At 43.2% G+C, this 22,493-nt stretch overlaps 1 protein-coding gene across 4 annotated transcripts in view; it reads right to left on the bottom strand.

The window, feature by feature from the left end:
- EPN2 (epsin 2) overlaps positions 1-22,493 on the bottom strand; it is a 475,186-nt gene that overhangs the window by 215,024 nt on the left and 237,669 nt on the right. For all 4 annotated transcript variants that reach the window (XM_086940721.1, XM_086940718.1, XM_086940720.1 and 1 more), the window contains one exon: positions 13,892-14,004. In XM_086940721.1, coding sequence (XP_086796847.1) covers positions 13,892-14,004 — 113 coding nt within the window. The remainder of the gene's footprint in view (positions 1-13,891; positions 14,005-22,493) is intronic.

Below are 22,493 nucleotides of genomic sequence, written 5' to 3'. Positions count from 1 at the left end.
ATCTGCATAGTTATAGCATGTGAGGTGAAAATCAATGACCACTGTCGGTAAGAAATGATAAAATCTGGCACCAGGAGCCTCTAATCACTTCGGGAAAAATTGATGGACTATTCCTTCTAGACCAGCTTGCCTGAATTAAAATATGCAAGTCTAGCCCCCACTTACCACCCCCACCAATATAATCAATGTATGAAAGTTACCCATTAGAATTCCGTTACAATGATATTTAGAGGTGCAACCACCGAAGATGGCAAATAAAAGATGTCCAGAACAGTCTTATTTTTCCTGAAAAAGCTGAAATGGCTAAATGACTACCTATTTACAACTTCCAACTATCAATTAGCAACCAATGGTTTTAAAGTACAACAGCACAACTTCATTTCTTTTATGGGACTTGTATAGCATAGACCCAGCTACACTAGTAATGCAGCACTATGTGAAATAACAATAAATCAACAAGTAGTGAACTGAAACTGACCAGGAGAGTAAAACAGATTTAGCTATTGAGGTGAATTTTGAACAAATTCATCATTTTCTTTCCTGGAAGGGCAGTAAGGTAGGCTGAGTCTTTAGTTCATCCAGTAAGAGAGCCCAGAGTCTTTTTGGAATGGTTTGCTACTTTAGGATTGTTTGCTTCAAGAATACCCAGAAGAAGGCAATGTTCCATCAAGTAAGGCTGTATCTCTTTATGAGGTATGGTTTGCACGACAGAAAGATGGGGTGCCAAGATGGAGGGCTCAATGAATGATGCATGCCATCCTGAACTTGCTTATAGTGGTACCAGCGTATGTCTTTCACAAAGGATGTAATGGATCTGATCTCTTAGTAACTTTGATAAGGTGAGCGATTGTGTGGAGGATAACCCTGAAAGGAGCTACAGTCAATTTGGGAAGGCCAAAAGAGCATTTCCACATTCAACATGGCAAACGCCAACGCTTGCACACAGGTCAGGGGCTTCATTTTTCCTAGTGAAAGGACTTCAAATCAGGCTGTTTTGTACACTTTGAAGACCTGATGATTTAAGGTTAGATTTTAGTTAATAATGTAGCACAGAGATTTGAAAAAATGGACGAGGTAGTTGGTGAGGTGATGGGTTCGGAGAGTGTTCTAACCATTGTTTTTAACAGAGGAAGAAAGTTTCTGACGTGTGGGGAAAAAAACTGTTTTTGTAAAGGTTTGGTGGAAGGCGATTAAGGACATCAGATTTTAGACTTAGACTATGAGGGATATGAAATTGCGAGGTGCAGTTGAGTGCCTATGTACCGAAGAAAGAAATTCCTAGCTTATCATTGGTCTGAGGTTCCGTACACAAAGGTTTGAAAAGATCAAAGAGAAAGGACCAAGCCCTGAGCTGCACTACAGTCAGGTAGCAGGGAGGGAGAACTCAAAGTCTCCATTCGGACAAAAGAGAAACTAGAGGAAGGAAAAGAACCATTGCAGAAAGTGGCACAGTCCCCACTCACTATGAGCAGTTATTACGATGATTGCAGTTTATATGAAGTCTGGTGGCTTCATCAAAACACAAGCATACACTCCGCCCTCAATAATAACTATTCATGCATCCAAAAGAACAGGTCAACTAATCAAGGTTTGGATATTGATTAGAAAGGAAGGATCTCGATTGACCTACTTGCATATCCGGGTTTGCCAATTAATTTCCACAATGCCCATGATTTCTTTGGCATCCAAGTTACGAAGTACTTAATTTGAGCTGGTGGTTGCAGATGGGGCCCACCTGCATTCATTTTTGGGGATTACTACCTATTTTTCTTCAGCAGAAATTGATCCAGAGCAAGAGAGAGAACTCCACCCACAAATGTGGGGGAGGAAGTTAAAGACAAAACATTGACAAAGGTAGAAAGTAAGAATCAAAGTGAACCTGCATGTGTGAAAAAAAACGAAGTATGGGGAGTCTGGTAGTGGATTAGAGAGGAATGAGGTGGAATCAAGGCTATGCAACCTTGGTATTCAGTAACTCTACCTTCGAGAGCACTGTAAGTGGGCATCTGTGCAAACTTATTGGCCCAAGCACTTTTTTTTAAATTAAAAACTGTAGTTTGGTGTAACACCACATCTACTTAAATATGCACCACACCTGTCTTTGAAAAGGACTGTTTTCAGCTTCATGTTCGCGTCAGTCCACTGAGCAAAATCTGGACTTGTGAGAAACAATGTGCATCTCCATGTTTGAATCCAAATGTGACTCTGCTGTTCTCAGCAATCACATGCCACAACGCCAGAAGCTCATTTTCATGTCTACGCTATACGTACGTTCTAGACCATGAGCAGTTGGCGCCGAACTTGTCATTTTGCCAATACAGTGGTGTGGACGAGCTGCTACTGTAGTGACTGTTGGAACAACAGAAACTGGACAGCAGTAGACAATATGTGATGTGATAACTAGCAATGTAACAGTGAGTGATAGGCTAACACAATAGATTGACTTTCGCCACCCAGCAAATACTCTAGTAAAAGGGAAGCTGTGATTTGCTTTTCTAGATTCCTGTACCTCGCCACAGAGTTCTTTTGCAGTTTGCGATGATTGAGGATCCTACCATAACAACACATTTCACTTTGCTATTCAGTACTGGAACAAGATGGTGGCACTCGTTGTGTTCTGCACTTCTGTCTGCTGTAACAACCTTTGCACACCAGGGTATCGCTCTGCAATACTTGTGATTAGTCCATTAAGCCCAAAATGAGCAGGCAATCTTGTCAAGGCAGGAGAACGGGTGACATTCTGTTGGCTCAACTAGGCAATGGAGCTATGGTAATCATTTGCAAGGTTTGTGCATAGGAGACTCTTGGACTACACTTTACTAGATCAGGACTTCATATGTATATGAAAAGCAAGCCCACAGGCTGGTCTCACTTGACTCCGGTTGCCCCACCCCCTCTCTCTATCATCATCTGGGAAGGAGTCGCCCTAAGCTTCGGCACAAAAAGGCAAAATCTGAACGTTTGTTCAGAGCTCTACTGCTTTGTGTCTGCACAGCTTGGCAGGCTCAAACACAAGTTTTCTCTGAACCCAGTTTGCACGGACAATCCTGAAGAGGTATGTTTATGATTTAATTTTTCTCAAACGCTTCCATCAATAGATTCTTTACATTTCTATGGCATCTCCTCGACAAAGGTATTTCCTAACGATTTAGCTGTGGTGACATTTCTCTCAGCAACACAGGGCCACCCCACCGTCATCTCGGAATTGGATTCAGTAGAACAGTGTGCTTGGTCTCCAGCTGCTATGCATTAGGCTCACCAGGCCATTGCTCTAACATTTTTGTTAGGTCTCGGCTAAACGCGCGGAAGCGCGTCTCCGCCGAGATCTTTTGTTAGCGAGTGTGCTTCCCAGGAGACAGTTTCGGCCACGCGCATCCCTGGAGCCGATTTCAAACGGGAACGCGCGCTGTGGCCAGGCGCTGTCTCCTGGGAAGCTCAAGCACCACACACGCATGCGCATACACACACACAAGCGCCCATGCACGCACGCACATACATACATACAGAGACCCCCCCCCTGACACACACGCGCGCACACACACACATAAGTGCACTGAGGCCCCCCCTCCCTCCCCCCCGCCACCGTCGCACACATACATACACACACGAGCATACACGCACACACACAAGTGCACCAAGCCCCTCCAGCCTTTCGGAACTTACCTGGCCAATGTCGGGGACTCTGCTCTCAGCACGCGGAGTCGAACCTCCTGCTAGCGCGGCCCCGGGGCTCCACACCGCTCACAGGAGCCCCGGGCGCGAGACGCATTTGACTCCGCCTGCCTCCTCTTCCGGTCTGGACGTGGCCCTGCCCCCGTCACAGGCGACCGTGCCTGACTTCCGGCCACAGCACAACCATGGCAGTAAACAGGATGCCCCGCCATACCTCCAGCCTAGACCGCGGACCCAATCTCTGAAGTCGGAGGGTCCCTTCCCCGCTCTGCAGCACCCCCACTGGCTACACCGCTGCCCTGACCTCCGCCATCCAATACCGTCGTGAGTACAAGACCCGCTCTCGCAAAGGCACCTCCCAGCATCTTTGGCACCCCCAATCCACCAACTTCAGCATAGACATCTGTGGAATTGTTGAGGCGGAGCGCCCGATCCGGGGCCGGCATGAATGAGTGCTGGGGTCTCCACCGCTCCCCTGCTCAGCACGTCTCCCACGATGGCGGCTAGAGCCTCTGGTCAGCCCTTTAGTAAGCCTCTCAGTCTTGGGCACCAGGCAGGGGTGACTCCAGCTATATCCCAGCGGGTCTCCGACAGCATTAAGCGCCGCCGACCACCGCACTGCTGTCTGCCTCTTCCTCTACAGCCACGGCGTCACCAGGCGTTCCCGGGGGCAAAGCGGCTTCCTCAATACTTGCCGCCCTGCGATCGCCTCCTTAGCTGTTCTGTTCGGTCCGCTCTGGGATCCGCACCGCTGCTCTCTGAAGGACCACAGCACTTCAATTCCGCCGTACCGGCCCGCTCTCCGTGTCGTCACCGACACATCGCAGGTTCCACCGACGCCATCTTGGCTCTGCTCGGGCAGGGTTCAACCATCCACTCGGTGCCCAGCCCTCGTCGACCGAGGTTGTTTGACATACAGCTCTCCATGTTACCAATGCAAACATTTCTGACTTTCCACAGCTGATAAACAAAGGTGCCGGTGTAGGTATTGTCCTGTTCCTAATGAGGCACCTATCGATCTTTCTTCTTCAAATACCATTTAGCAATGATAATCACCTAGTTCATGGCTAATGTCCTGCTTCTCTAATTCTCTTCAGGTGCTACAAACATTGACAGTGTCCTTGAATCAATAGTACCCAACATTTCTGTCATCATTGTTGGAGACTATTATCTGTACTTGCAGTTGTCCTCTAACCACTCACTGCTTAATACTTGCACAACATCCACATGTAATCAAGACAACCCATGAAACCTCACACTGATTTCAAACCTACTGTCATACTCTATATTCATGGCTGATCATTCTCTGTCTGTCAGTAGTGAATGCAGAGTAGTGAGTAGTGAGTGCTGAGTGCAGAGTAGTGAGTGCAGAGTAGTGAGTGCAGAGTAGTGAATGCAGAGTAGTGAATGCAGAGTAGTGAGTAGTGAGTGCTGAGTGCAGAGTAGTGAGTGCAGAGTAGTGAGTGCAGAGTGCAGAGTAGTGAGTGCAGAGTAGTGAGTGCAGAGTAGTGAGTGCAGAGTAGTGAGTGCAGAGTGCAGAGTAGTGAGTGCAGAGTAGTGAGTGCAGAGTGCAGAGTAGTGAGTGCAGAGTAGTGAGTGCAGAGTAGTGAGTGCAGAGTAGTGAGTGCAGAGTAGTGAGTGCAGAGTAGTGAGTGCAGAGTAGTGAGTAGTGAGTAGTGAGTGCTGAGTGCAGAGTACTGAGTGCAGAGTAGTGAGTGCAGAGTAGTGAGTGCAGAGTAGTGAGTGCAGAGTAGTGAGTGCAGAGTAGTGAGTGCAGAGTAGTGAGTGCAGAGTAGTGAGTGCAGAGTAGTGAGTGCAGAGTAGTGAGTGGTGAGTGCAGAGTAGTGAGTAGTGAGTGCAGAGTAGTGAGTGCAGAGTAGTGAGTGCAGAGTAGTGAGTAGTGAGTGCAGAGTAGTGAGTGCAGAGTAGTGAGTGCAGAGTAGTGAGTGCAGAGTAGTGAGTGCAGAGTAGTGAGTGCAGAGTAGTGAGTGCAGAGTAGTGAGTGCAGAGTAGTGAGTGCAGAATAGTGAGTGCAGAGGAGTGAGTGCAGAGGAGTGAGTGCAGAGGAGTGAGTGCAGAGGAGTGAGTGCCGAGGAGTGAGTGCCGAGGAGTGAGTGCCGAGGAGTGAGTGCCGAGGAGTGAGTGCCGAGGAGTGAGTGCCGAGGAGTGAGTGCCGAGGAGTGAGTGCCGAGGAGTGAGTGCCGAGGAGTGAGTGCCGAGGAGTGAGTGCCGAGGAGTGAGTGCCGAGAAGTGAGTGCCGAGGAGTGAGTGCCGAGGAGTGAGTGTGCAGAGTAGTGAGTGCAGAGTAGTGAGTGCAGAGTAGTGAGTGCAGAGTGAGTGTGCAGAGCAGTGAGTGCAGAGTGAGTGTGCAGAGCAGTGAGTGTGCAGAGCAGTGAGTGTGCAGAGCAGTGAGTGTGCAGAGCATTGTGTGCTGTTGAGTGCAGAGTGCTGTGTATTGGCAATGTTAATGACAATGCCATTTATTTGTGATTTAAAGAAAAAAAAATGTCATGAGCAATGCCAATAGCTCTACCATTAATGATGCCGAGACCATTGCATTGCAAATGCTTGTTTCATAGGGGTTTGGCAGTCGGGGCAGTAGGGCCACTTCTACGGAGCATTCATGTTGTGCGTCTTTGGCTGCTGTGTTAGTTCCACAATCTCAGAGCAGGCTTTGCAAAAGTGAAAAGCTTTGCAAAAGTAAAAATCTTCACAATGTTCGTCACATGTGGTCTTGGATATCTCCGTCATGGAAGAAGCAACCGCTGGATGCTTCCTAATCGACAGCCTCAAACACTTCCTGACACTTTTGTAACACAGTGACAACCATTACTCAGAAATGCAGAGCTCGCCTTCTCCAATGGGCAGAATGAAACACCGATGTCTTGGGAAAATAAACTATTTTCTTGTGGTCTCCAGAAAAATCTTGCAACATCCACAGACCCTGTTCTCGCTCGGGCTGATATGTACTGTACCTTTGGAATCGTTGCATATATGTGGGAGGTAGACAATATTAAACAACTCAGCAAAATGTCTCTAAGGGGCACATAAAAAGAAGCCGATCAGATGTTAAAGGTGTTGGAAGCTAAGGGATAACACCTACAAAAAGTCTCCGCTGTGTTAACAGAGTGAAATTGTGTTTTGCTATATTAGACAGGACTCCTTTTAGCTTTCTCCAGCCGTTTCGATTATATTATTGCAACCCAGAAATGCATTTATTCTAAATGACAACTTCAAAACACACTGATGATTTACCAAGCGTTGATTTAATAAATGCTTTCACGTACCCTGCCATAATTATTTAACCTACAAGGCAAAAATATAAAACAAAAATCATTAACCTACAGATAGTGAGCACTTACATACTCTACTTCAGAAATAAAGGAACAGTATTACAAACGCTTGAGGAGGGTAGCAGAAATAATTTTCTCTTCTCGGAGAGTACAAGTTTCTCCATGATCAGCCAAACAGGCCCAAAGAAACGTCCTGTGGGAGGCGAGAAATTATTACCTTCTTCGTTACAAAGTTCTTGGTAATGATCACAAAATAACTTGGGAACCGCAAAACACAGATTATTGAAGACTGGACCAGCAACTTTTAATACAAAGTCAAAGTCAAAAGTTTTTATTTTTGTCACGGTACTCTATTGAGGACCACAAAATAAAAATATACACTTTATACATTTCATCTAATACATTTTCAATGTGATTTTCATAAACTTAAAAATTCTGTAACAGACATATTCGTTAGGGGGGTTTTTACATAATGATAAAAAGTCCTTTGAGTTAACAATCCTACAGGACCGATAGATGGGCTTAAGACATGTTAACCTTGCATTTACTATTTCTATATTTGGGCATATAAAAAGTAAATGATCCAAATTCTGGATGCCCCCTTGACAAAGGGTACAAAGCGCAGAACTGTCTGAACTCCAGGAAGAAGTAAAAGTTTGTACCGGGAGTGTTCCAAGGCGCAACATCATTATTGCGCGCCTTGCGCCATGTTTAAGAGTATACTCTAAATAGGGCTGGCTTTGTTTATATTCCTGGGAGTCTGCATAGATCTTATATGAGGGTAGTTTATCGCAATGTAAGTGATCAATCTCGTAGCTCAGTTTGGGGGTGAAGTTTTTAAGAAAAAGTTTGAGTTGTGCGGGAGACCACATAGACAGAATTTCCACGTTGACTTTTGCCCGCTGAAAGGCCTCTCGCATATTTTCTGAAAAGGTAAAATTGGTAGAGTTGATATTGAATGACCCAACTTTTAGTAGGTTTCGTAAAGTGCCTTCTTTAGAATGGATAAGGTTATAGGCCCACCTTATAATGCTAGCTACAGCTGTAGCATATGCACTTGTGATGGTACATTCCAGTCTCAATGCCTGTACTGGGGTAGATGTAGATAAGTTCAGTAGTTTTTTTAATATGTTTCCTTCTGCTGAGTTCATATATGTCCATTGATTAAAAGGAATATATTCCGCAGCATAAGACAGGACCGGTGTAATCTTAGCTCGGTAAACTTGTATTAGTGCACAAAAATGCCTATGTCCTGTGGCCGAATATAGGCGAGACAAGGCTCCTCCAGCATGTAGGTCACTTTTCTTTTTTAGATGATTGATTTGATTGATGTTGCTCATATTTTGTGTGAAAATTCTGCCCAGATATATGTACTCCTTTACCTGTTCTAGCTTCTCACCTCCCAACTTCCATTCGTACCTCACCCTTTTCTTCTGTTTTGAAAAAGCAACCCTTTTGTTTTGTTAATATTTGGATTTAAAAAGTTTTTTCTGGAATATTGGTGTAGGATATCTAGAAGATTTTGTAGTCCGAAGGGTGTTAGGTCAAACATGACTATATCGTCCGCGTACAGCAGGGAATGAATACATTCAGTGGCTATCTTTGGGGGAGTGCATACTCCCTGCTGTAATTGGGACGGCAAGTCACTTAAATATAAAGAAAATAGAATTGGAGCCAAGAGGCACCCTTGTTTCAGGCCATTTGTTGTTCGTATTTTCTTCGATAGGCCCTTATCACCCCCCATTTGGACACGGCACCAGGTGTCACTATGTAGGTTCACTATCAAATTTAATAGCTGTTCCGGGATGCCCATTCTTCTTAGCTTTAACCACAAAGTCGGTCTATCCACCCGGTCGAAGGCTGTCGAGTAGTCGATGAACGCTGCATAAATTGGTTGTTTTTTCCCTGATACAAACTTATCTAGAATGGTTTGGAAGATTACTACATTGTCAGTGACTGAGTGGTTTGGACGAAATCCAGACTGGAACTTAGGAATTAGACCCGATGTAAATGCCCAATTTTTAAGCCTGTCCAGAATTTCTGCTGCAAAAATCTTCCCGGCAGCGTCTATGAGGGCAATTTGCCTATAGTTTCCCGGTGTACTTCTATTTCCTTTTTTATGAATCGGGATTATAATGCTTCCCTTCCAGGAGTTTGGCATTTTGCCGCTGTCAAATATATAGTTAAATAATGGCGAGAGCAGCAGTCCCCACTCTTTGTGGTCAGTTTGGTAGACCTTAATAGGTATCTGATCGGGACCAGATGCACCCGTACTCCTTGCCTTTCTGATATTCATAGAGACAGATGCTGCCGACGTTTTGTTGATTTTAGTATCATTTGTTCCCACAGTTTGTTCTTCGACCTCGTCATTTTTATTAGTCTTGTTCAGTTTGTATAGCTCAGAGAGGTAAGTATCCCAGTTTTCTTCAGAAACAGGAGTCGCTTCCAGCTTTTTTTTGGATCCTGTCATTCTCGCAATCAGGGCCCAATATTTGCGTTGGTTGTTTTGTTTAACTGCTAGTTGGATTTCGGTCCAGTTAAGGTCCTGCTTCTGTTTTTTCTGTTTCGTTTTTCCTCGTCGTATTTGGTTCTTTAATCTGTTAATTTCTTTTTTGTTTATAGACGAGAAGTTCAGATACTGAGCTCGAATCAGCCTATTGAGTTGTTTTACGACTGGTTGGTTCCAGTTTTTACTCTTACTTCTCCATTTGCTTTTTTCAGATCTGGTGTTTTCTAGCTTACTTTGTAAAGTTAGTCGGAGTTTATTTGTTAAATGTTCAAAGTTCTTAATAGGGTCATCCGAATATATGGTAGTCAACAAATTGGTATCGGAGATTAATATCCTTAGATGGTCCAGATTTTCAGTCCCCCAGTAAATGCGACTCCTCATTGTGTTAACTTCCGTTTTAGTTGTTTGAAATATTGGTTGGTTCTGAAAGGAGGGCTGTGTGATCCAATGAGTTGATAAGAACAAGAGGGCGTGATCACTTTCTTCCATAAATAAGATCGAAAGTTGACTCATATGTTCCTTTACTTCAATATTACATATAAGATAATCAAGGATAGAGGGAGATCCGTTTCCCTGCCTTGTATACGATGCTGGTTTGTCTCCGTTGATGTTACCATTTAATATTATCCCGTTAATACTAGGGAGAAGTGATAATAGTGCACGTCCTCTTTTATCTGATTTAGTTCCTCTTGGGAATTCAGGAAGTGGTGTTTCGAAAGATTCCTCTTTGAAAAGACGAGCCCATTTCTTTATCTCGCAGTTTGAGATCTTAGCATTCAGGTCTCCCATGATGATATATGGCAGATAGAACTGATCTTCAATGATATGAGTAATGGCCTCCATTTGGCGGTCAAACTGCGGATCTCTGTTGTTGCTAGGGGGTGCATAGATATTAAAAAGTAGTATTTTTTCTGGTGTAGCTGACATTTGAGTCTTTAGTGATACTTTTAAGCATAGTAGATTATCTGTGTTTGTGTCAATTATTTCCTGTGACCAAGAGTGATCTTCTTTTAATAAGATTGCCAGACCACCCTTGGCATGACCCCTTCTAGATCTCTTTGCCATAATTTCATATACATAGTATCCTTTCTGTGTAAAGGTATTAGTTAACCATGTTTCCTGGAGGGCGATGATATCAGGGAAGTCCTTAGTTGCATGTTTCATTTTTATATCAGTTTTCCCTGCCAAGTTCCAGGACAGAAGCGTCAAACCTTTGCTAAACTTGGTATTGTTGTGGATTGACCGTCTTTTTGCAGTTTAATGTTTCTGATAACCATGCCCAAGATTTTATTGAATTCTCAGTTGTACTTGAGCTTGAGTCCCGGGACCAAACTGACCTCTCTCCTCGAATTACTTGTATTTTGAGAGAATCTTTTCTCAAAGTATTTGTTGCTGGATCTCCCCGATTTGATGTATTGTTTTCTTTTCTATTGTTAATTTGTCCTAATATACCTTTGTTTTGATTGTTGGTTTTAGGGTCTACTACAGAGATTATGTCGTAGCCATTCTTATGTAGAATTTCTTTCTCTCTGATTATTATTCCAGGTAGAACTGGAGAAAAAAAGGATACCTGTACCAATTTATCATTTTCTTTTTTTGGAAAGAGTACTAGGTCGATTTCTTTACTTGTCAGAGAGTTGAGGGATGGAATTTCTTGTAAAAGATTGATTATTCTACTCCGGTTAAACGGCATCTGATCAGTGGGGAATAATTCTTCAATAATTATGTGTTTAGATGGAATTCCTTCCCATGATTGCGGATTGTTATCATAAATTTCTTTTATATCCGAGGAGTTTTGCAGAGTTGTTCTATTTTCTGTCGGTGGACAAAATTCATCTGCTTTTGGATTTAAGAATTTTATCAATGGGGTTTTTTGGATTTCTGGGGAGCTCACCGTGTTTAAGGGGGTGAACTTTTGAAATTTAAGTTTATTCCCTTTTTTTCTCTGTATTCTTCTCAAAGGTTTACCCTTCTTCTTCCCCGTCTTTTTTCCCTGGTATTACTTTTTTCAGACTTTCCTTGTTGGCTATATTCCTGCTCAGCAGTGGCTCTCGGTGACTCTGCTTTATTTTCCCCGGTTGTCTGATCTGGGTTGATGTCAAGTACTTTATTCGAAAAAATAGGATAGTGCTTAATTTTGTTTTTGGTAATTTTATCCGGATCTTCGTTGAATAGTTTTTTAAGAGAATAGGTGATAGGATGTTTTTTCCTATTTCTTAGTTCCTTGGTTTTAGTCTCGATTATTACTACATCGTTAGTTTGTGAACTTGCCTCCTGTTGATTCGGAGTCGTACTTCCTATTTTATGAAGGTCGTTTATTTGTAGGGAGTCGATAGCTCCAGGTTGTTTTGATGTAATTATAGTTAGATCTTTTTTCTTCTTTTCTTCGACCAGATATTTAAGTATTCCTATTTGTACGTCTAAAGTGTCGTCAGAGTTAGCTAGGATTTGACCAAGGTGAGTTAGTACTGATTCCAAGATTTCTTGCAATGAGAAGAGTGCTTTTGACAGGGGAGAGGTAGTGTTTCCAGGATTTAAGTTTATAAAATTGGGGTCAGTAAGGTTGGCATGATTAGAGAAAAGATTTGGTGACTTTTCTGGTGAGCTGGTTAGTGGATGCTTTTGACTTAGTAATAATGATGATTCTGATTTTTCTTCTTCTATCATCATATTATCATTTTCAGACACATCGAGAGGTAAATCATTTTCATTGACCTGATTTTTTATTGGTGTTATAGATGTTATTTGAGACGTATCGAGAAATGATTTTTGACATTCTTCAGAGTGAGAGATGTTTACCAGCTTACTTTCTAATGTTGTTTGTCCTTGATTATACAGTTTTTTATCAGGAAAGAGTAACGAGTCACATTCGACCTTATTTGTTGAGGGATCCAGCTTATTTTGGTCATCCATTGGATGTGAAGATGGAATCTTTTTCTTGGTGAAAGTAGAAAAATATTCACTTATAGCTGGAGTACTTGATATTTGTCCAGGTTTCAGTGCTTTGTCCACAGATTTTCTGACAGCAGCATCTGTCCCCATACGCCTCATGTAAATTGTTCGAGATCGTAGTTTTTTTAAAGCCCTCATATTTGGAGTCGGAGATGTTTCACCGTTTGTGTTTAGGGGTTGATCAGTAGAGATAGGGTGGCGCGAGAAGTTGAAGGCCTCGGCTGGGGGCGTGTCACGGCGAGGGGGCGCGGCACTCGCGGGAAGAGGACCAGCTGGAGATGGGGTATGCTGGTCCTCGCAGTCCCGGGGCCGCCGCCTCGCTCCTCAGCACACACGCAGATCTCACCAGTCGGTTGGGCAGCCAGCCAGGGGGTGGTTTCAGCTACTCCAGTAGCACGGACACAGCAGGCAGAGTTGTTTTCCACAAAGCAGGCAATTCACGAGTGGCACCCGCGAAGCGGGTGCCGCGAGAAGTTGAAGGCCTCGGCTGGGGGCGTGTCACGGTGAGGGGGCGCGGCACTCGCGGGAAGAGGACCAGCTGGAGATGGGGTATGCTGGTCCTCGCAGTCCCGGGGCCGCCGCCTCGCTCCTCAGCACACACGCAGATCTCACCAGTCGGTCGGGCAGCCAGCCAGGGGGTGGTTTCAGCTACTCCAGTAGCACGGACACAGCAGGCAGAGTTGTTTTCCACAAAGCAGGCAATTCACGAGTGGCACCCGCGAAGCGGGTGCCGCGAGAAGTTGAAGGCCTCGGCTGGGGGCGTGTCACGGTGAGGGGGCGCGGCACTCGCGGGAAGAGGACCAGCTGGAGATGGGGTATGCTGGTCCTCGCAGTCCCGGGGCCGCCGCCTCGCTCCTCAGCACACACGCAGATCTCACCAGTCGGTCGGGCAGCCAGCCAGGGGGTGGTTTCAGCTACTCCAGTAGCACGGACACAGCAGGCAGAGTTGTTTTCCACAAAGCAGGCAATTCACGAGTGGCCTTTTAATACCTTCAGAGTATCTAAGAAAACCCAGGTTAACCAGAACTGGTTGAAATGCAGTAAAAATACAGTCCTTCTCCAGAGAGCAACTACATAGGTACACGCCAACAAGAAATATCTCCACTGGCTTACAATGAAAATCAGACACTGCTGTACATTGCGCTATTAAGGCCCAGGTTTTTCAAAAATGTGTTGAAGGGGGCGGGGGTGGATCACTGCATCCCCTTATTGATTTGTTCACTGAAATTCCAGATGGGTATTCAAGCTTCGCCACTTTCAAAAATGACATGCCACCACTGAATTTCATCCGACGATCACTTAATTTGCAGCAATATGGCCACAAAAACACTCCTTCCCCGAAAGATGGGCAGATATAGCTAGAGGTATGTGAAGGATACATTAAACACTCGAATTGTACGGGAGGTGATTTAACAAGTAATATAACAATGATAATATATAAATAGTAGTTATGTGGAAAACTGACCTGCTCAGCAGCTTCTCGACTCATTGCTAATGCGAGCTGTAGCTGGAGTTCTTCCTCACCACTTGTCTGAGGACGCGCCTGCTCCAATTCTGAATTAACTCCCGGGGAGGTAGCTATTTAAGGGGAAAAAAGAAAGTCATGCAGTTATTTGAAATAAATGCTATTGGTCTTAAAATATAGTGCACTTCGAGAATGTTAACTACATAAGGAGAGGCCTATACAAAGTTACTCAAACTACCGAGCTTATAATACAATCACCCAGCAGTAATATTCAATACAAATACAGTTTAAACAAAAATTGCAATCATGAAAGAAAAGAAAGTGGAAAAAACGAAGACTGAGTCATGCACGAAGGCAGGAAGTGTTACTAATCTCGAAGTTTATTTTTATGCTACTAATCTCCCAAAATTTGTTTTTCTTATTGAATAAAAACCAATTACCACCTAGGTGTAGTTTGGTTTCGCCCAGTTCCTTCTTTAAGTTTTAGGATAAGGCTTAAAATGCCAGTGATGTCCTAAAAAGGGATTGAAAGGGAAGGTCTGTTTAAGTAGGAATGACATTAAAGTAATTTACATCTTGCAATTAAAATGGGAAAGCTGAGAAACGAGCAGAGCTCAACATGTGACGTTCAGCTACTATCAAAGGAGTAGCTTTGAAAAATATTAAGTGGCAAACAAAGAAAATACATTTTCGGAAATTGTGCAGCTGTAAACACATTTTACAATTTGCTTTAAAACATTAATTTTAAAAAATCATAAGATATGTGTGTTTTTCTTGTTATGGGAATCAACAGAACGTTTTGTTCTCGATTTCCTGAGCTTTACAAAATTGGCTATATATATATATATATGTATATAAAAATTCTGTTTTCCTGTTGCAGGGAGTTGGTTCCTCATGCACTCTCGTGTATATCAGAATTACACCACACGTTTCTTTGTTTCAGTAATCCAGTTTTAACGATTATTTTATTATTTATTTATTTAAATATGATTTTGGAACTCCATGGAGATCCACATATTACATAATGACAAACAGAATAAAATAAAATGAAACCATATGTAAACAACTTATACTAGCAAAGAATGTACAAAGTTAACATACCATTCATCTAATACAATTCTAAAAAACATTTGAAAAAGTTAAAAATTCTGTTACAAAAAATTTCATTTGGAGGACTAAACATAGCATCTATCAGAGATCTTGCAGATAAGATACCAAACTGAACACATACAGGTTTTACCCAGAGACGGCGATAAGCCATTAATGCTGGACAAACTAGCAGGACGTGTATAGAGTCTTGAACTGAGACATTGCAGAAGTTACATACATTAGATATGCCATGCCATTTGGCCAACAACTTATTCAGGGGAAGGAGATCCTGCCTAAGAAGCAGCCAAAAACGGCGTAAACCGTGGGGTATGTTCCAGGAAACGTAAGGTTGTATTTGTCTAAATAAACAAGAATCAACAGCTTGCGTAGCCCCCTTCTTTTGTATAATCAAGTTGCGATCCCTTTCGTAGCTTAGCTTCCATGTGGCTTGTTTTAATGTTAATTTTAATTGGTGCATGGAAAGGTCTAAAAGAGTGGCTTCCTCCAAGTCCAAGAGTGTAATGGCCTTCCTGTAATTCTTTATGAGTCGAATGCTCTTTTAGGGGGCCCATCAACTCTTTTGTAATTAGGGATCTTAGAGTGGCTGGCTTTCCTTTGATTAGACAGATAACCCAGCGAATAACTCCTGCTAGGCCCTGTGCCCAGCTACTTCTTAGACCGAATTCTAAACGAAGGGCTGCTGCACTGCAACTATTATTAACCGAAGTTAAGCTTCTCAAGAGGATGCCCTCGATAGTGTCCAAGAAACCCCATTCGACTAAGTCGATTAATTCTACGCCGTAAAGCAGAGTTGGGGGGACTTTTGCCCGGAAAGCCTCCAGCAGGTGAACAAAGTGTCTTTTGCCGGTTGATTTGTACAATGCTCTTAAGCCATTTCCCTGAGACTTTGCCTTCCGGGAGCTATTTTCTATGTGGGATTTGTTGCTCAAGTTGCTGTTAACAACCTTGCCCAGGAATACATATGTTTTTACTCTTTCTAATTTTTGGCCTCCCAGCTCCCAGCTAATGTGCTCCAACTTCAGTTTTTTCCGCCCCTCCATACACATTATCTTGCTTTTGGAGATGTTTATTTTCAGGAAATGCTCTTCGGAGAAAGTGTATAATGAATGCAGACGGTTGTTAAGACCTTTTGGGGTAAGGTCTAAAATTAATATATATCGTCCGCATACATTAGACAAGAGATATATCTGTCTCCCAGGCGTGGCGCAATTCCTTCACATGCAGATATAGTAAGGGGGAGATCGCTAACGTAAAGGGAAAATAAGAGGGGAGCTAAAAGACAGCCCTGTTTAAGGCCATTCGCCGATGGAATGAGCTGGGATAGGCCCCTTTCTCCCCCCAACAGCACTTTGCACCATGTGTTATCATGCAGATCCTGTACCAAACGTAGGAGTCTATGAGGCATTCCCAGGGCATGTAGTTTTCTCCACAATACTTGTCGGTCGACCTTATCAAAGGCCGTGGAGAAATCTATGAATGCCGCATAGACTCTCCCCTTTCTAGCTCCAATGTATTTGTCGATTATTACCTGGAGGGCGGTTAAGTTGTCCATGGTCCCAATGTTTTTTCCTAAAGCCTGTCTGCTCGAGTGGGAGAATATTTGAAGACTCCACCCATGCGTTTATTCGTCTGAGCAGACATCTTGTAAAAACTTTGCCGATTGCACCCAGCAATGCAATCTGGCGATAGTTCTGAGGGGATAGGCGATCTCCCTTTTTAAACAATGGAACCAGGATACTTCCCTTCCAGGAGGGTAAGACCTTACCTCTTAGTAAACAGATGTTAAAAATTGGGCAGAGAAGCGTACTCCATTTAGCCCTGTTCTGTTTTAGTACGTTAATGGGCAATTCATCTGGGCCCATAGCCCCTGAACGCCTCATTTCCCCGATAGCTGAGTCTGTGTCCTTTTCTGTAAAAGGCTCTAAAGGCAAACTCATTTCAACTGGCCATTCTTGGGGAGACACCGTATTATTGCTTGCATAAAGGTTAGAGACAAAATCCCTCCATATTTGTTCCTCAATAGGGATGGGTAGAGGGCTAGTTCTCAGTCCGCACCCCTCACCTATAAGGGACCAAAATTGCCTCATTTCCCCGTTAATAGCAGCTTCTCTTATTTTTACCCAGATGGCATCCTCCTTTTCTTTACGTAATGAGGCTAAAAGCCTTCTCCTTTTCCTTTTTAGCATTGTTATTTGTTGTGCTATAACACCTGTTCTATTTAAATATTGGGCCCTTACTAATTTATTAATTTCTATGTTAAGCAGTCTCAGAGGGCAGGGGAATATACCAATGGACTTTTTCTTATTCAGCTTTTTTGCCCCTGTTATCACTGACTTCAAGAACAGGGAGAAATTTTCAATTTCAAAGCCGTACCAGGAAGGAAGCTCTGATATTGCTACATCGAGCATTGCTTCCAAATTTCGATGTGCCCTTGCATTCCAGTAGCACCTTCCTGATTTGGTACCGAAGTTTGTTTGATCACTATTCAGAGTCCACTGATCACATTTAGAAGACTTTACATTCATCGAGATGAAAAGGATTCTATGATCACTTAACGGTGTATCGATCACATCGATGTCCTTCAACAACTCAAATGATTGGGTCCCCAGTATTACATAATCAAGAATTGATTCCCCTTGGTAGGATTTATGCGTGAAATTAGCTGGGGAATCCGAAGGGAGTCTCCCATTTGCAATAATCCCATCCGTTTCTGCCAACTCGTTTAATAATAGTTTGCCACGTTTGTTTGTTTTTATATTTTCAGGGAACGTTGCTCGAGGAATATGGAGAGTTTCTTCTCTCATTTTGTCACAGAATAAGTTTAAGTTAGAGTTGGAGATCTTGCAGTTCAAGTCCCCAACTAGAATTATAACCGTTCTTGGATCTTTCTCCCTGATATTCTGGATAAGAAGGAAGACCTTTTTTAAGATTGCATTAAAACCAACTTCTGGAGGTATATAAGCATTTATCAGAGCCAGACGTTTACCCGCTGTAGGATTACCAGACCCAGATAAAGTTATGACCTGAAAGAGGTTACTCGGGTCCATAAAATGCTCGTAGTCCCAATTTATTCGGTTTGATAAGAGGCAAGCTATACCCCCGCTGGCGTGTCCTTTTTTATTTGAGGTGGTGCTACCTTCCAATACATAATAGTCTTTCCCTATTTGAATGTTATGAGTGCACCATGTCTCCTGGAGGCATATTATATTTGCCTCTAGGGACAAAAGGAATGCTATTTTCTCCTGACTATTTTTTAAACCGGCTGCATTCCAGGATATTATAGATAATTCTTTGCTAAAGGTGCGGATTAGATAGTTGTTTACTTAAGGATTTTTCAGCGAGAACTCTGGGAATCCAGTTCCATTGGGCATTTTCCTCTCCAATAGCAGATTGATAAGAAAGCGAGGTAGGGTTAACGTAGGATACTACACGGGAATCCTTAGACTTACATATTTTTAACTCTGTGATCTCACCCACCTTATTTATATTACCTGTTGCTGCTTGCAGCAGAGAAAAGGGGGGCTTCTGTTGAGTTTGGAATTTGGGAACATTGTTTTGTCTAGTATGCCCTAACACCGGAATTACATCTATTCCTCTGCTCTGCAGATCTTCTGAGCGTTGCAGAATTAGATTGGCTACTAACTTAGAATGAAACTTCACCCTAGTTATCATCCCCACTTCTGATTTTAATAGTTGAACCCTATCTAGATCGGCTGATTGTATGAGTTTCAGGTTGGCAGATTCTTGAAAATATTTAAGCAGGAGGGATCTATTCAGGATGCATTCAGCATCGAAAAGTGGAGAAAATTCTACCCATACGGTGTCTATATTTTTCTCCTTAGATTCTATTGAAGACACACCTCTTGCGGCTGCTCCCAGGAAAGATGTTGCAAGGGGGTTAAGTAATGGAGCTACTTGGCCAAGAGGACTTTGCTCCTGTCCTGAAGATGTTAGATTTTTAGGCCCAATTATATCCCTATTGTTGGAAACTTGTTGACAAAGTGTATTTATATCGGTTGTTAATGATGGAAGGGGGGTGGGAATAGATAGTAATGCTGGAGTAGTCAGAGGCGGAGGAGCGATATTTTCTTTAGTAATCTTATTTTCGGGGTTTTTATCTTTTTCAGCTGCCACCTGAATTTGATATACCTCGTTCTGTATGGGGGAATTTAGATGTTTTCTAAAGAGGATTTTCCTCCGCCTATTTTTTTCTATCCGTCTCAATATTTTCCTCTTATTCTTCCGTTCTTTTTTATTATCTCAAACTTCCCTTTATTGCTATTCTCTTCCGGGATAGCGTCCGCCTCTCTGTCCCCTTCTCCTTGTTGCTTCTTAAAAATAGGGAAGAGGTCATTCCCAGTTTTTTGCGGGAATTCCCTGTAAACTTTAATTTCAGAATCGTTAACTAAAGAACAGTTTAGGGTGGGGGAAGGCTGGGTAGCACTTGTTTTTACATCCTCATGTACTCCATTTGTAACATTGTTAACTGCTAGTGATTGATCTTTTATTCCTACCTCATCTGGAGCTAAAGAGGGAGAGGACATCTCCTTCGGGACTGCATCCTTCTCTTTTTGGGTCCCCAACAAGACTTTTAAAATTTGGGTCACTGTGTCAAGTACACAGTCGGATCCCCCCACAAATTTTTCCAGTAGTTGTAAGATGGACGACAGTAAGTGTTCTAAAAATCAGAAAAAGGTTTGTCAGTCCCCTTACATTGAAATGCATGTATCCCGGTCAGATTTAAATTTGGACTCATGGAAAAATTTGAGTGTGAGGACTTGGAAGGGGTACTGCTGTAAAGATGTAAACCAGCATGGTTCGACATTACCGGGGTGTTCTGGTCCAACTCGGCTTTGGCCGGGTCGGTCTCTAGATACCTTTGACATAGGTCTTTATCCAGGATCATTGGAGACAGCACATTGTTGAATGACACTTTTGTTGGTGATATATTTACTGTCTGGAGGGCATCATCATGTGGAATTATCCCAGTATGCAAGTTATCTTGTTCTATGTCTTTTTTTGTTTTTATAACTACCTCTGGTACAAGATCAATGTTTTTCATTGTGGAGAATAGGGGAGGAGAGAAACCACACTCGGAGGATGATGGTGCTACTCTTGTTGCCACTGAACTATTGTCCACAATTACCTTGCTGATTTCAGGCATCTCTCGCGAGGTATTGGGTACAATGTCCAAATGGATAGCTCCAGAATCCTTAATGTCCTCTGCCTTATTGTCCACCCCTGTAGCTTTGTTCTTGCCCCTTTCCCAGAGATTGAAAAGCTGGCAGGTGCTTTTCAGATTAGTGGCCTGACTAAGTTTATTTCGGAGGGGATTCGATCTGGTTTTTGAGCCTGATCTTCCTACCAGTATTCTCCCAGATCTTAATTTCTTTGTCATCATCTCAGTCAAACAATGAAAAACGATTAAGCAGTGTAGGAGAAATTGCTATTAGTACACCTAAGCTGAACTACTTGGTAGTTTTTTTCTAAGATCTAAATTTCATGAACTAAACCTATATCAGACAGTCTATATCTACAGAGTCTGTATAGGTAGCACAAACATTCTATAACTTTTCACAAATAGGTCATAGAGGTCAAAACAGTATGTGGGAAACCAGATGTTAGAGGACTGGCCTAGCCTAGCCTTCTCGTGCCTCTGAGGGCCTCAGAGGGCCCGCCCTTGTCCCGGGCTTCTCCCGCGCGCTTCCCGCGCAGCGGGTGTGTGTCTCGTATAATATTGAGAGGGAGGTGATGGGGGCGTGGCCACCAGGGAGAGCGTCACCAGGTGATTCAGGTGAGTTGGAGCAGCACGGACTCTTGGGAGATTGAGTCCTGCTCTCAGCACGCTCGCAGCCCTGTGGAGGAAATGCCTTCTGCACTTTTTTGGCCAGACAACAGCACAGTGGCGCGGAGCGGGACCCGCGGAGCGGGTCTGGCAAGCAGTAGCGTCTCTCTATGCTCCAGCCAGATTACGATGCAAGGGAAGCCTCCAGTCGCCTCCAACGCCGAGAGCTCGATCAACAGACAACAGGTATCCAACTGGCAGCAGTTTCCAGGTTCTTTTACCAGAATGCAGGGGGGGCGTGGCCACCAGGGAGAGCATCACCAGGTGAATCAGGTGAGTTGGAGCAGCATGGACTCTTGGGAGATTGAGTCCTGCTCTCAGCACGCTCGCAGCCCTGTGGAGGAAATGCCTTCTGCACTTTTTTGGCCAGACAACAGCACAGTGGCGTGAAGCGGGACCCGCGGAGCGGGTCCGGTAAGCAGTAGCGTCTCTCTATGCTCCAGCCAGATTACGATGCAAGGGAAGCCTCCAGTCGCCTCCAACAGACAACAGGTATCCAGTTTTAATCGTTATTCATTACAGCAAGCCAGCAACACCTTACGCGTTTCGGTCTCTACGGAGACCTTGCTCACAGGTAAACTGAACCAACAAAATTTAGTTTTTTAAATTACGTGAAAGCGTTCATGTGTTTAACATCACTTCCTGTTGCTCCACAGGAATTATGGGACATGTAGTCTTAATAACCTGTGTTCACAAGTTAATCCTGTATAACCATTTTTGATGTGCATTTCTTATCGATCTGAGTTTTGACCCACAATCATGATTTATCCTGATCTTTGAACAATATCAATCTCATTAAGCCCTCTAGTGGGCTTAATGAGATTGATATTATTAAGACTACATGTCCCATAATTCCTGCAACGGGAAAACAGAATTAATTTTACCGCAGCTGGTCCCGCCGCCCCTCGCGTGCACCGCCACAGAGCGCCCGGAAGCCTAGAACTTGGATCAGATGGGGGGAGAGTGTGTGTGTGTATATATATATATATATATATATATATATATATATATATATATATATATATATATACACATATATATATCACATATATATATACACATATATATACACATATATATACACATATATATATACACATATATATATACACCAAAGTTTCCCTGCGCGGTTGTGTCTTGCCTCAGCTTACGCCAGGAACAATGCACGGACCAGTTTTCTGAGGTGCTCAAATTTTCTTTATTCGCTTGCCGGCTTCCTCATAACGTTTCGGCACTCAGGTGTCTTGCTCACATGACAGCAAACTTTGGTGAGAGTGATTAATTTAAAGTGCAAGTGCTGTGTTGGGATTGGGCTCTCACACAGAGCTAGAAAGCAGACTCAGTTTGTAATCCTTGTCTAATACCATGCGCTCAAAATCCTTTGGTAAAATACACCGTAATACTCAGTAAAATACATCATTAAAGGAATCTCGCATATCTGATTTGATAAAAGTGTTAATAACAATTATCCTAAAAAATGATTGCTTAATAATTGTTAAATACACTGTTCACAATCCATTCGACCACCTTAGTATAAATCGGTCGTACCTTTCCTAAGAAGACAATATATGAGTTCAAGCTTCCACATTGTTCAAACAGGAATATCGTTGTGCCCCTATGTTATCACCATCGATGCTAGTGTTATTT

The sequence above is a fragment of the Lissotriton vulgaris genome, chromosome 10 (assembly GCF_964263255.1).
Source record: "Lissotriton vulgaris chromosome 10, aLisVul1.2, whole genome shotgun sequence".
Taxonomy (NCBI): domain Eukaryota; kingdom Metazoa; phylum Chordata; class Amphibia; order Caudata; family Salamandridae; genus Lissotriton; species Lissotriton vulgaris.
This window is presented reverse-complemented; position numbering and strand designations above follow the sequence as displayed.